The sequence below is a fragment of the Pipra filicauda genome, unplaced genomic scaffold (assembly GCF_003945595.2).
Source record: "Pipra filicauda isolate LSUMZ 115617 unplaced genomic scaffold, ASM394559v2 scaffold331_size1881853_pilon, whole genome shotgun sequence".
Taxonomy (NCBI): Eukaryota; Metazoa; Chordata; class Aves; order Passeriformes; family Pipridae; genus Pipra; species Pipra filicauda.
In genome coordinates this window covers 478,838-494,678 of record NW_024104456.1, presented here as the reverse complement: position 1 = coordinate 494,678, position 15,841 = coordinate 478,838, and the positions used below count along the sequence as shown (strand labels likewise).

Genomic DNA, 15,841 nt, shown 5'->3' with positions numbered 1-15,841 from the left:
GCAGGATTTATCACGTCCTCTTGAAGCACAGGCTGAGAGGCTTTGGTGAATCGAGGCCAAGGGGACGGCCAGGGATGGCTTGGTGCTGCCCCCGAGCGCTGTGCCTGGGCGGTGGGAGAAGGTGTCCCCGCTGCGGGGTCTCTGCCGGGTGGGGCGGGCTGTGGGGTGCGGGAACCTGTGATCCACGGAAGGCCACCGCCTAGCCCTTCGGCGGCGGTCCCTGCGGGAGGGCTCGGTGCTGCCACGGCTGTGCCTGTGACCGCCCGCGCGTACCGCTCCCGGCGCATCCCACTCCCGCGCACGCCGCTCCCACGCGCATTCCCGCGCATACGCCGCCCCGACACCTTTTCCTCCCACACCGTCCCCTCGCCCACCCACCACTCCGGCACCGCCCGTCCCCGGGGCTGGATCCCTCCGGCGGCCGCCCCCGCTCCCCCGCGGAGCCGCGCTCGGGCGCCACCGCCTCCCCGCCCCGCCGCCGCCGCCATGGCGGAGCGGAGCCGCGGCGCTCGGCGGCGGCTGCTGCTGCTGCTGCTGCTGCTCCTGGCCGGCTCCGCCGCCAGCCCGGCCGAGGAGGGAGGCGGGCGGCGGGAGGCGGGCGGCGGGGAGCACGGCGAGGACGCGGCGCGGCACCACGACTCCTCGTACGGCACCTTCGCCAGCGAGTTCTACGACCTGCGCTACCTCTCCGAGGAGGGTGCGGCGGCGGCCGGGGCGGGCGGCGGGGCCGGGCGGGGCGCGGCGGGCGAAGGGGGCAGCGCGGCCGGGGCAGGAAGGGAGCACCGCGCCGGCCGGGCGGCGGTGGCGGCGGGCAGGCGGGCGGGCGAGAGGGCGGGCAGCGGCGGCGTTGTTCAGCACGAAGGCCAGCGCCCGCCGCCATCTTCCACCGCCCGGGCGGCCTCCAGCCAGCGCTGCCGCCCGCGGCCGGGGCCGGGGCAGCCCCGGGTGTCCCGCTGGACGGCCGCGCTCTCCGCAGGACCGGCACCTCGCTCCCCGCAGCGGCAGCGGGCAGGCATCCCTCTGGGACGGGGACGGGGTCCGTCCCCTTCCCCCAGAGCGGGGCCGGCCGGCGGTGTCTCGCCTTCCTCTCGTGCAAAGCTTTGCGGGCTGGTAGCGTGAAGAGGAATCCCGTTGTTTGTTGGCTTCGAAAGGACGTGCGATGCCCTAAAGTGTCAAGAAACAGAGTGGTCGTGGGTTCCGGGATGTCTTTTTGAATTTACAAATGGCGGAGTGTTAAAACTCCAGTTTTGTGTCTAGGATGCATTGAAACCCGTGTGTTCAATGGATTTGAAAATAACGAAGGAGTGAGAAAATTGCATGTCCTGTGACCTGTCTGTCAGTGATACTCTGCTACAGGCTGCTCTGAAATTCTGCAAACTTAATGCATTTATGCTGGGTAATTTACCCAGGCACCTGATACAGTTAATGGAGCTGTGATTTGCAGCTTACAGCACACTTTCCATTGGCATTATCAGAAATCTAGGGAAGCAAATCAGGGCTCCCAAATGCCCAAAGTTGTGTAGGTCAAACGTTTGTGTACTGATGCTGATACTAACTGCAGTGTTCATTCCCTACTCAATGAATCACCTTTTCTATTCAGTGAAGCACTTTCAGAGGACTTTCTAGTTTCACAGTTAGCACTTCATTTTTCAGCTGGCTAAGTAAAAGAACATCCTATTAAAAATATGTGTGCTTATGCAACAGACACCAACGTCTACAAGCAAAGACAGAATAAGTCTGTTCACAAACGTTCTCACTTCCTCTTTGGTATATTATTGTGCAGCAGAAAGGGAATTGCTTGGAATCATAACTCTCATTGTCCAGCTCTTTTGGGTCTGCCTTCACAAGTGATTGCAGGCCATAACTGCAGGCAATTCCCTGTCTTGATACTCTCTTGCCTTTTACTGCAATATGTGTTTTATTTTACTTCTTAGTGGAAGACATATTATAAGGTCCTTTCCTTATTATAAGGTATCCATTCCTACAGCACTGCGTCTGGTGCCCTGCCTGCATTTATACTTCATGCTGTCATTTGTGGCTAAGGAATCACATTTAGTTCCCTAACGGATTTCCTGAGGGGACAAAGAATGCACAAAGAGATAGCTGAGTGGAGATCCCGAATTGTTAGTTGATTGCACTTGTCCATGGTCCTGCTGCCTTACATTAACTTTTAGCCTCTGGCATTCTTTTCCCTACTTGACGAAGGTAGGAAAGTTTTGTTTTCAGTTATTTGTGTTGCTTTGGTTCCTGGATCCAGGACATCTGAGCAATGGATTGTGTATGTGACAAAGTAGTCCGTCATCTGAACAGCACAGTTATCAGCAAAATAAATGCTATTGGAACACTTTTTCTTTAGTATTACTGCTTTTTATTCCTTGTATTTTATTAAGTAATGATTTATTTTGATTATCCAGGTTACCCTTTCCCTACTGCTCCTCCCGTGGATCCATTTGCAAAAATCAGAGTGGACGACTGTGGAAAAACCAAGGGATGCTTCAGGTCAGTCTGAGATAAGAGTGCAGATAACTTGATGTTTAAAAATGCTGACTGATGATATTGGAGACTTTGGTTAATGTTCCGTAGTCATTTTAATAAATGTTTATTATTTAAGAACATATTTTGTAGTATGAACTATATTATTTGAGGACTCTAGGATATATGTCTTAGTTGTGGACCTACAGTTCTTTCACAATTCATATTTTCATGGAGCACTTACAAAACCAGAGGAAGTAAGGTCGACAGAGTAATACTGTGTGTAACTGTTTGCCATACTGTTTAAATACTATACATTCTTATACTAAAAGAGCAGTAATTGCAAACTCTTAATTAATGGTACCCTATGTAAAGCAGATTATATAATGTGTTTTACCATCATTATACTAGAATGCATTCTTTTAGTTTTTTCTTGCAGAAATGTAATTAAGTTCCATAGCAGCAAATTTCAAGGAAAAATTATGTATATTTTCAATTCCCTTTAGGTATGGTAAACCTGGATGCAATGCGGAGACTTGTGACTACTTTCTAAGTTACCGTAGAATAGGAGCTGATGTTGAATTTGAGTTGAGTGCTGATACTGATGGCTGGGTGGCAGTGGGATTTTCCTCAGACAAGAAAATGGTAAGACGTGCAGTTCTTCATGTTGACAATGTGCACACTTTTACATGGTAGAAGTGTATTTATGTGTATTTATATGTTTAGTTGGTCAGAAACAGAGCATATAAGGAAAAACTGACTCGCTGAAAACAAGTAGCCCCCCGGCAGCAGAAGCCAGGCCTACTGCCTCACAGAAAACTGCTTCGTCTTTGTTAACATCTCCTTTCCCTTCTTTTCTGAGAACTACAACAGTATTTCAGTTCAGCTCTGAATGGCTGAATGTTATTAGCTTTTTGTCTTTTTGTTAGAAAAGCCCTCAGGCATAAGCCAATTCAATTGGAAATGTCCTGCCAAGCTTTATGTCAGTGTAACTTGGACAAAAGACACATCATAAACTAAATAGGAAATAATTTTATTCTTCTGTAAATCAGCTGACTTTGAGCGATGTAAATATATCTTTCACTGTTTAACTTTGGAAATTTTTTTGTTTCTTTCATACCTATGTGTTGTTTCAGGGAAGTTACAAATGTGTGACAAAGATGACTCCTGCTAATTTAAACATATATACTCTAGAAAACAATCTTGTTAAAATTTATTCTCTCTCTTCTGGATTTTATTAGGTTGGATTTTATGATTATTTCTGTACTTACTTTTTCATTCTAAAGCTTCACTTTTCGTTGAGTTTCAATGAGCAAAATAGAAGCATGTACTGTATGAACTTTAAAAAACCTGAGCAATGGGCAACTTATGCAAAGATGTTTTATCTGTGATCCTTGGTAAAATGTTTAGGATTAAAATGCAGTTCACGATGCAGGTGTTCATGTACAGAAACATTTATGGGTATATAGAACAATACTGACCCCATGTCCTAAACCACAAATTAAAGGAAAGGACTGTTTCTTGTAATGTTGAAAATAGTAGTCTGAAAAAATACAGGATTTAGATGTCCCGGGCTAGGACCCACAAATATGAATGGGAAGACTTGCACTGACTTAACAGCATTTTTATCAGACTCAACATGAGAAATACAAAGAAAGTGTGAGGGCAGGGGCTTTTCACTCATTACTATACATGTTTTAATATGATGCTGTAAATAAACACAATGAAGATAAAAGCTTTTTATGTCATAAGGAACAGTTCACATCACAAGAAAGAGTTTGTGGTTTTGATGTTGTAAAGAAGAGTTTTACAGCTAAATTTTGGGAAGAGTTTAGGTGGATGGCAATGTAAGCTCTCAACAGGATTTCCAAAACAGCTCAGCACCTTTAAATATTTGTCCCCAAGCTATCAGAGACTGTGTTACCAGTTTGTAACTCTGATGTATCTGCAGTAGATCCCAGGGTCCCACTGCCTTCATGTCATCAGACACTTGGAAAACACGTGTTGCCTTTTGACCCAGGCATACCAAGCAGCATGTTAAGTCAGCTTATGGTAAGAAGAATTAAGTAAATATAAAAGAAAAATTTTTGCTTCCAAATTTGCTGCATACATCATCTAATGCCCATCAGTCAGCTGGACTAAACCAGCTAGCATCTCTCTTTCTCTCTTGTTCCCCTGCTGACTTCATCCTTTTTCATAACTTCCAGGATATTTTGGTGTCCTAGGATGCACAGGCTTTGATGGTAAAATGGCTCTGAGTCAAAACAGCTTTGCTGTGAGAAATGGGCTGTGCTTTGGAGGCCCTAATCAAAATGGTGTGGCCTGGATAGCTACAGAAGTTTAGTGGAAAAAAACCCCTATTTTGTGTCCTCGATAGATTTCTTTAAAGTCCTGTGACCTATTTCTTTGTCTCAAATAACATTATGCTTTTCTACTTGCAGGCTTTTATGCCTTGGAAGGATTCTGTAATGTCATTCTGTTAACTGGGATTCAGAGTGCTTTTTTCTTTCCTTTTTAGTTTTTTTCTTCTGTGTGAAAACAGATTTATTCTTCTTCTTTGTACTTAAGAATGAGGAATTTTTGCTCAGATGTATGAAAATTAAACTTGGAAAATAAGTTATGGAAAGCAATGATAGTCTCAAGACAGAGGCCAAAAAGGTTGCCTGCAGGAGCAGCAAGGTGTGGAAAATGTTCAAGCGTGTGTTTTACCTAGTTGTCCCCTTTTTCCCTTGAATTTTGGCATGTCTTTTACAATGAACGTAGCAATATTCCCAGAGTGCTGAAATGCGCTCTTTTTCTCTCCCTCTCCTATGACAAAGAGCTGAGGGATGATCACAGTAGCAAGCACCATGTCTATCATCAGTATGGCATATCAGAAAGATGAGTATGGGAGGAGTAGGGATTGTATTTAGTATGGCATTGAGGGCTATACAGTGGTGTTCAGTAAAATGCCACTCATCCAGCTTGGACAGTGTTTTTGATGGTTCCTGATGCTAAGGCTTCTATGAGACAGTACTCCTGAAGTTAATGCTCATCCCTGAGTGATATGGTGCTCTACTACTTTGTCAGTGACCTTGAGTAATGCTCCTAGCAACTGCTTTAGTATGTCTACGAATAAACTCTACAAATAATTGTCTCACACTTCCTTCTGTCCGTTGGTTCTTTGCTTGAGAAGAACCAACTTTGGTGGCTGTTTAAGCTAAGTGAAGAAGCACATATTGATTACTTTTTTTCTTGTGTCTTATGGTATACTGTATTTTGTTATTACATGCTGAACGTTTTTAATTTTCTTTTAAGAGATAAAAGAGATACAAGAAGTGATGTTCCCTTAAGTGAACGTGAGAAGAGATTAGAAAAGACTTACTGTAATTTATGCTATTATTTTCCCATAATTAGTAGATTCATCTCCTCTATCCTACTAAATCATATTGATTTCCTATCCATGATTTGGTGCAGTGGATTTTGTACACAGCAGGGATTCAAGACTGCTGGTTTTTATGAAGCAGAATCCCAGAACTTCACAAATAACCAAAGAAAACAGCCTTCCGCAGATCAATTAATTATGTGATCTCAGGGTGATATCATGTCTTACAAATATGTTATATATGTAAGGTAAAATAACTCTTAGAAAGATCCAAAAGAGATAGTAAGGGTAAGTAAATATTACTATCCATTTATGTGCTTTTCAATTGGATTCAAGACACCTTGTTAGGGAAATAAATATTTGTGTATATATAATTTAGAAAGAAGAAAGGAGAGTTCTAGGTCTTGATTAGTTTTGAATAATTAAAATTATATACATAAATGAAGAAATGCTTTATGACACTTCTGGTTTCCATCTTCCCATTTGTTTGTACCTTGTAGGGAGGAGATGATGTCATGGCTTGTGTTCATGATGATAACGGAAGAGTCCGAATACAGCACTTCTATAATGTCGGTCAGTGGGCTAAAGAAATCCAGAGAAATCCTGCTAGAGATGAGGAAGGGGTTTTTGAAAACAATCGTGTAACGTGTCGATTCAAGCGTCCCGTATATGTTCCCCGAGAGGAAACCATCGTAGATCTGCACTTGAGTTGGTACTATCTGTTTGCTTGGGGTCCAGCAATCCAAGGTAAGTTGATTTCTGTGTTACAAACAGAACTGATGTGCCAAAACTGATAAATGTCTTTCAATTACATTATTCTTACTAGACCCCCTCCTCCTTTTTTTTTTTTTTTTTTCAAATGAACTAAAATTCTGGCAGCATAAAGCTTAAAAATAGATAAAAAGGAAGACAAGAGTCCAACACATGTCGTGCTTTCTTGGCTATATAGTTATTATCCTCCCTCCCCAAAGCTAAATATAAAAGAACTTCATAACTAGAAGTTCTCAATTCCTTTGAAGGATGTTTGTTGTTTACTTGCATTTCATTTGTTTTATTTAGAATTTTAATTTCAGAAAGCAGAGAAATGGTACTACTCCCTGACAGTGTAATATTGCATGCTCCTGTAAGTTTTGAAAATTACCTGGCTGTCTACCTGTATCTTTAGTAGAGTTATAGAAAAAAATGCATCTGACATTATTTCTTTCTGCCCTTACCTCTTAAAGGTTCTATAACTCGTCATGATATAGACTCACCACCTGTATCAGAACGTGTTGTCAGTATTTACAAATATGAAGATATTTTCATGCCATCAGCTGCCTATCAGACCTTCTCTTCTCCATTCTGCTTGCTCCTCATTGTTGCACTGACCTTCTATTTATTGATGGGAACCCCATGACCAATGGAAAATAGCAAGAATCTGTTGGCGGAAGTTTCTCAGGATGGACGGCTATATGGATGGATGATACATTTTTCTATTGGAATTTATATCACACCACCATCCTCACCTAGCTGCTTTTGAACATAGTTAGCTTCTCAGAAGAATGAAATAACCATCTCTTTTGAGTGGCAGAGTGGTGACAAATCATTTAAGAATAATCAGCAAACACATAGGAGAATATTTTCAGTGTTGTGATTACTTGCTTAAAGAAAATGACACTTTTGTAAAATCAGTGTGTATGTGTGTGTATGTGTGTTTGGGAGGGGTGCCTGTATGTGTGTTTAGATGAATTTAGTGATGAACATCTTATCAAATAACAAAATTGCCTTCCAAATTGCTTCGAAAAAGCAAATTTAGGAAACCATTGTAATGCTGTTTGGTACTTCTGGAGCAGAGAGCACAACTCCAAGTGCAGTTTTGAATTTTATGATCTGGATAGCAACACAAAAATATAAAAGCTGCCCTCAGTAGTGGACAGTTCTCCCAATTTTTTTATTTTTTTTTTGTTTGTTTTGTATTTATCAAAGATTACTTGCTGTGGTACTTTCTAAAACTAAACTTAAATGTTCAAGCATTAGCATGATTTTTTTTTTAATGAGAAAGGGGTGATGAACATCTTTATTGTGTTTCAACAGCCTTTTTGAAAGAAATGGCTACTTCTTTTAAGAGTGAGATATAAAGTAATTTAAACAAGGGGAAGGGAGAATACAGCAATATAAATTCTCCATGCATAGGAAAAACAGGTGTAAAACATGCAGAATATAGAAGTTCCCAACAAGCCATAGGTTGTCCTCCCAATAGACTAGATCAATTTTTCTCTTTTTATGAAAAAACAGTAATTTTGCTGACATGTAAATACATTTTTAAGTAGTTGTGCAGTAATATGAAGTAATCTGGTTTTCTGTGTTGTATGCCTCTATATCCTGTTCATGTTAAAGGTGACTATGGTCAACTGGTGTTAACTTACAAAGGAATTGAAATATAATGGAGATTATTTCTAAGGAAAGACAGGGGTTAATAAGAAGAGCAATATCTTTAGTTCATCAAACCATGGCTAAAATATAGTTAAAATATAGTGGAAAAAGATGAGCTAAAGAGAAAATACATTAGATTTTTTTATCATTAATAAATATTCCAAGATGAATGTTAAATATTACACAAATGGAAAGTGTCAAAATGCACTTATAATCCACAGAACTTTGAGTGGAGAATTTCTATTCTTCACATAATAGGAGGTGTATGACACATGTCTACATGCAGCAGTCAAATGTGCTCAGAAAAGGTTAAGCATTCACTTTCCAACTCACATTAAAATTCTATATAAATAGAATTAAAATCTAAATAGTGCCAAAGTTTTATCTAATGGGGTACATGTGAGGACTCTGTAACACAGCATCTTGTAAAGTATGTGATGGAACTCCTTTCTATTCTTATTACTGCATAGAGTATAAAATGATTAATTAGCTTTGCTGGGTTTGCAGCATTCTTCACAGGCTGATGTTTGTAAACTTATTTTTTAGGCTCAGAATTCTTCAAACCTATGCTTAAGGTATGTGAATTAGATTGAAAATTAATTTATCTTCATGACAAACACTTTATCCCTATTTCAAAAGAAAGATCAGTTAGTATTTTATATTTTCATTAATGTCTTTACGGATTTGTTCACTTAAAATTACTGGACTAGATCTCAGGAGAGGGGAGAAAATTCAGAATGGAGTGAACTTTATAAGTGCATGTACTTTAGTGTAAATTACTTCTCTCAAGTTGGTTAACTTGCTCATCATCTGATGAAGTATACAGTGGAGACCAGCTAATGAGGAAGGACTGCTTTGGTCCACAACAGCTGTATAATTTAGCCTTAAGGTTGGGTGGAGCAGATAAGCCAAAGCCTGGAGAATGAGCTTTACATTCAGCAGCCAGGTGAAGTGAAGAAATCATTGGGGAAAGTTCTTTCTCCATGGTGCTGATTTGTAGGCAGGTGAGATACTGCAGTTCTTTCTCAGAGCCTGAGGGTTGCTTTAGTCTATGGCCTTGTATTTACTACTTTAGTTTCAGCCATTTACTTGATTACCCACTAAAGGGCTAATTTATTAATTTAAAGGTACTGAAGTAGGGTAGAAACCTATTTTGGCTTCTCTTTTCTGTCATTGTATTTATCTCTTTTTGAAGTATTAGCAGAAATGTGCTCTTCTATAAAAACTTTCACCCAAGCTTAAAAGTACTTAATTAGCCTAATAAAGTATTTCTAATCAAAAGGGAGGAAATAAAAGGCCACAGCAAGCAGCAAAACAATCTGTTATTTGGCATTTCAGCTGATGGTTCAGTTTGGCCCTGAGTTTGTCCAAGAGTTGCCCTTCAGAGCAGGAAAATCAGGAATATGAAATTCAGGTTGACAAAGAAGGCGTGAATGTTTAGAACTTACTAGTTGGGATGAAATCTGAGAAGAAAAAGGGCATAAGAGAAATGAAAAGTCTTTAGGTCAGTGACATTTGAGTGGGCATAGGTATTTTGGTTTTTTGAGGGGTTTTTGTATTTTCTGCTTTGTCTTTTTTCTTTTTAATTTTGAAAAGCAGGATTGATTCCTGTTAACCAAAGTGATGGTCTTCAAAGAAATTTGTAAGTGATCATGGCATTTCAAGTAGGTTTTTTTAATTTTTTTTCTAATTAATGGGTACCAAAACAGAAAGGGAAGAAAAGGCCTGCTTTGGAAAAGGAGGCAAATGTTTCCTTCTCCAAATAATTTTTACTTTCTTTAGTGTGACTACTAGTAAACAACTGTTAAAGAATACATTTCTAAAGTGCTTTGAGAATTACTTGCACGGTGACCTAATACAGAGGCATCGATTTTAGAAATGGCATGTTTAGAGTATGGTGTCCTTTTGAAATTTGACTATGATTAATAATTAGAAAGATAGGACTGGTAAAGACCATATGGCATTAATTAATGTCCTTGAATATGTTCTTTCCATGCAGAACAAAATTCAGTTGTGACCATTGCATGTTACATTAACCATATTACCACCCTCTTCTCTCTCTGTCCATCTTATATAGAATGTTTTATACTCAAAGTTTCTAGATTAGTTGGAAGAGAAATCAATGACAGTGCCTATTGCAAAAGGACCTTGTTTTTTGACTGCAGTATCTGACTGGTCCCCTGTAATAAGTTATAAGCTAGGCCTGAAATTACTTTAGTAATAAGTAGGATAGAAGAGAGAAAAATGAGTGGAGTGGACAGACTTTCAGAAAGTAATTTTTTTCTTTGCTGGAGTTAAATAAGTATGTATATTTTTTGGCATAGGTGAATTACTAGTTGATTTTTCCCCCCTCAAAATAAAGAAAAAGCCTACCTGATTTGATGATGTTATTGGATACAGGGTGATGCTATCTTCAAAATTCTGGTAATTTAAGGGAAATACTCTGGTTTTGAAAGATAACAAGATATTGATGACAAATGTTTGAAATCCCTCTGTGGCATTCTTGTCCTTTTTGATTGGTTTTGCAATACTTGGATAGCAGCAAAATAAAGACTTGTGGCCTCCCTAACCTGAGGAAATGCCCAGATTGGGTTAAATGTTTTCAAAGCTGTGTTGGGCACTGGCTTTCCCAGTCTTCAGCACAGGGATTAAAGCGTGGTGTACATCAGCAGTATTGAAACGCACTTAGGGCACCATATCCTGGGTCTGAACCAAAAAGAAGAGCCTTCATATACTAAATATCTACTACAAAATGAAAATAACAAACAGCATGACCCATCCTGCACCAAATCTCTTAAATATGCATATCTTCTTGTTGACAAGAAGTTGAACATGATCTGGCAATCCAGAAAGCCGACTGTATCCTGCGCTGCATCATAAGAAATGTGAGCAGCAGGTCAAAGGACGTGATTTTGCCCCTCTACTCTGCTCTCATGATACTCCATCTGGAGTACTGCATCCAGCTCTGGGGCCCCCAACACAAGAAGGATGTGGACCTGTTGGAATGAGTCTAGAGGAGGGCTACTAAGGTGATGTGAGGACTGGAACACCTCTCCTATGAAGATGGGCTGAGAGAGTTGGGGTTGTTCAGCCTGGAGAAGAGAAGACTCTGGGGACACCTTAGAGCAGCCTTCCAGGCTGTAAAGAGAAGTTAGTAGATAAAGGAGGACTGGCACACATCTGTCTTCATGATTTTCCAGGTCACAATTAGACATCTGTGTCATTGATGATACTCAGTTATTTGTAAGTAAATGACTGCTATAAGTTTAAGGGAAGATGCAGGTCTCCCTGTTTTATTTGGTCTTCTCCTACTTTCTCATGCCTCCAATGCATCAGACATTTACAAAGAAGAAAATTATTCTTGTTTTAGAGAACAGATCCTCTGTCTGCTCTTTCAGGGTTTTTTTGGGTCCAATGGAAGTTTGCACCCTGCGATACCCCAGAGGCAAAATTCAAGTTTATATGCAAATAGCAAAACTTTTATTAGCATTTAAATTGCATTTTGTGATTCTGTGGTTTCATTGGTTTGCAACACTACTGTGCAGCAGATGTACTTGCTCCCCACACTGTTTTTAACAACTCCAAATAGTTTCCCCAAGAAAAGTATTTGGTAAGAGCTTTAGAAGAAGGAAATGTGTATTTCAGAGAATTACAAAAGGTCTAATATCACTTTTTTTCAGAGGTAACTATTGTGAGTGTTAGTTTTTTATACAAAGTATGACTTTGTGTTGAGCCTTAGATTTATATAGAATCAGAAACACATTTAAATATTGCTGTGGAGCTGTGGATGTGCATAACTTACAGGAATTGACATGATCCGTTTCAACCCCGACTCCACAGCTTGTAATGAAACTGCCAAAGCAGTTTGCTTGAATGCTGCACAGGCAGTGGTGACATCAAATAGTTTGGAACAGAAGAGTGGAGAGACTGGGAGCAAGGGTGAATGACAAGGAAGGGCTAATGGTTTTGGCATACTTTCTGTTTTTGTATGAGTTTACATGTGGCAGAGTCTGTCTGGAACTCTTTTTCACAAGCAAATATTACTTTATGTGATGAGAAGGAACAGAGTCTGACTTCAGTGAGTATTTAGCTTCTATACGGGTCCAAGCTGTGTAAGGGCTGATGTGGGCATCAGGTCAGACTATATCACAAGATGTCTACTCCCACCAACCTCCAAGGTAAGAGCTAGAGGCTTGATTCTGCCTTCAGAGATGTAAAAGCCTGTCAAGACCCCATAGGCAGTCGTGGCAGTCGGCTGCATGGGGAGTACCTGCTCAGTTTGTAAAATGGCCAGTGAGCAGGTACTCCGTGCTTGCCGCAGTGTAAATATCAAAAGATGGGGGCTCTAAATATTTTCTTAACAGCTTTCACTGTACATTATCTAGTTCCTCTAATTAAAATTTCATTATTAGTATTTCTGTAGCAGTGTGTTAGGATAGCTCTTCATCAACCTGCCCAGGACAGATATGGATCTAACTGGAAGGTTTAAAAAAATATCTCAATTTCCTATGAACATTTTTGTTCATATCTAGTTATTTCTATGCAATTTTTATGTCAAGGTACAGAGTAAGATATAGGTAAGCCTTGCTTTTCTAAAGCTCTCTTATTAGTATGAAATAATCACTTTGGTACCTTCCCTTTTTTTTTTGTTTTCACAGTGGGTTTGGTAAAATTGTGTTTGCTTGAACCTGGTTATTTAACTTGTCTAATTTGGGCTCAGATAGTGAGGCAAAAGCAGTGTAATTTTGAAATGTCGAGGAGGATGTGTACAGCTTGTGGAGTTGATAGGTGTGAAAATGCAGACTTAAAAGATATGACTTGCTTTGAAAATCTGTGTTATGACTTAGCAATAGCAATGAATCTGCTGTAAGAAAAGGGGCAGATTTATTTTTTTCCTTGGATAGCTAAGTAATTTGAATTGCACTCATAGACTCATTCTATATCTCAAGTTGGAAGGGACCCATAAGGATCTTAGAGTCCAACTCCTTGCTCTTCACAGGGTTGCCTAAAACTAAATCATATGTTTAAGAGCATCATCTAGATGCTCCTTGAACTCTGACAGGCTTGGTGCCCATTCAGTCACCAGACATCCTCTCAAAGAAGTTTTTCCTAATGTCCCGTCTGAACTTCCTCTGACAACAGTTTCATAGGCATCCACAACTGTTGCTTTCACCCTCTTTCTGTGTTTCTTATCAGTAGAAATGTTCTTTCAAACCAGTGTGAGGTTGGAATACGTGCAGGACTTCACAGCCCCTATCTTAGAATAGTTGCTGCTCCATATAGGCTCATCCTGATCTGCAATTAGAGGCTATTTAGGAATGTCCTTACAAGGTGAACTTTTATGTGTCGTTCTTAAGAAATTTTCTGTAAAGGTGTTGTGCTCTTTATAGACTGGGACATACAGAATTACCAGTACTTTTCTGAGCTGTTTCTAAATTATACTTACTCAAATTCATATTTACATTTTTAAAGAAGTAATTGGATTTTTCAAAAGTGCTGAGCAGCTGCAAATCTTTTATGGCTCCAATGCTTACTCAGGGCAGCGAACATTTTATGGTAACTAGTGATTGCAATGTGTTGCCTAATTTAGTTTCACATCGCTCTCTTAGTTTTTACATAATTCAGTTCAATTTCATAAGATGGTATTGGTAGGAGACTAAATAATTCACTTAGGTTGTGTGCCAAGGAATAAAAATATTGCTGCTGATTTTTCATAACAGTGATGTGCAACGTTTAGATTAATGAAAAATATTTTTCACAGAATTAATATTTAGGCAATGTGATTTTGCTGAAGGTATTTGTGTGTGTGTGTGTCTGTGTAAAGTCTGAAAATTATACAAGAAAGTCTAAAAACAAAAGGCTAGATTCTGCTCTGGAGACAAGACAAAACACAGAATCCTACATGTTCCCTGACTCCTAGTTGATTTTGGAGAGGCAGAATGATCCAGAAAAATATTTATAAACCTGATATGTTACTTGTGTGGGTATTATGTTTGCAGTTCTATATATACTAACCTTCCTTCACTTTCTGCAGTACAAAAATTAGCCTTACATTGGTCTTATTACAGTATTATTTTCACTTTTTTTTTCCCAAACAAGATGAAACAAGGATGTTCAGTAAGTCATGAGAATATTGTCATACGGAATATTAGTATAATAGGAAAGGAAGTACATATGCCATAGTTAAACCTAAGAGGAAAAATTCTTGTTATTTAACTACAGAATATGATATCTGCTTCTGAAATACTTGACTGCTTACATATAAAGCAATGATTTCTTTTTCAATTTTTCACAGTTGGTGACATGAAACAAGGGATAAACATTGAAATAGAAAAAACTACCACAATAGATTTTTTTTTTTAAAGCTAGAAGTATCATTCACGTCTTGACACAGAGAGTCAAAGATGAAATTCCAAAACTATTAACTCATTAGAAAAATGAAATGGTGGGACCCTGACATTTGTGTGTGATGTTCCCAGCCTTTATTTAGGCAGAGAGATTTTATTAGCATATTTGAAGTATCATGAGTTCTGTTTAGGTTAAAACAGATGCCTGGTATGCCTTGGTATTTCTGATTTATATATCCTGAGGTCTGATTTGCTTTAACCTCTCTGCAAGTAAGCAGGCTGTCGTAATTGTGTGAACTCTTGCCACTTGTTTTGTATTACATGAAGTGTAATGATTGAACCTGAAATGCATTTCTACCTTTTGACTTTGTTCAGCATTCTCATGACCAGTATAAAGATAAAACGTACAAATAAGCAACTTGTAATTGTAGTCTTAACTGGTGTTCTGCACTCTGTGCTAGGCACCATTCTGTGTGCCAATAACCGCCACCCATGTGAAGTCGGTGAGCATTTGGTTGAGTAGGAGTGCAGAATGGAGGTTTTGTAGTTCAGATGAAATTGCCAAACTTCTTTGTATTTATGCTCTAGTCTTTTCAGAAAAAATAACACTGGATGAATACATAATGAAATTACTGTGATCTACGGGACTACTTTACAATCAGTGCATGCCCTAAAGTATTGCTTTGTAACATCTGTTTTATACTAAATGTTGGTGTTCAAGTGAGCCTTGTTAGCTGTTTGACAGTGACAGACAAAAATATTTATAAAACTGTTATAATAAATGCCTTTTTAGTCTAAGAAAATGTGTGGTATGACATTTATAAAAGGAGGGGGGAAAAGTCTCTGAGGTTAAAGAAGTCTCTGCTGCTGCCCTGTGTTAATAATTCCTTCCTGTGCCATGGGCTTGAATTTATTAGCCTGAGTAATTCCATTTAAGTCAGTGAGGCTTGTCACAGTAGCAAATAACAGATGTGAGAAGACTACTTTTTTTTTTCCACCATGAGAATCACAGTGAAGCTGTAAATAAATGTAATCATCTGTACTTTAACAAAGTATTAACTTACTGTAAGTATATAGAATGTAGTTTCCTGTGGTGACCTCTATGCTGTGTTTTTGTAACCTTTTTGATACAAATATGATCAAGTTGCAATATTACAAATTTGGGTGTTCTTTATCTGCTGTCATCACTGCCCTATTCCTTGGCCAGACAGAGTAGGTCCTGAAGCAGTCAGAACAGGTTTTTGCA

General features: G+C 39.5%; 1 protein-coding gene across 1 annotated transcript; it reads left to right on the top strand.

Annotated features, from left to right (window-relative positions):
• Positions 1 to 379: 379 nt before the first annotated feature.
• FRRS1L (ferric chelate reductase 1 like) lies at positions 380 to 15,398 on the top strand. The gene is made up of 5 exons (XM_027715761.2): positions 380 to 697; positions 2,415 to 2,499; positions 2,979 to 3,117; positions 6,337 to 6,583; positions 7,060 to 15,398. The coding sequence occupies exons 1-5, from the start codon at positions 487 to 489 to the stop codon at positions 7,230 to 7,232; spliced, it is 855 nt and encodes a 284-aa protein (XP_027571562.1). The 5' UTR covers positions 380 to 486; the 3' UTR covers positions 7,233 to 15,398.
• The last annotated feature ends 443 nt before the right edge of the window (positions 15,399 to 15,841 follow it).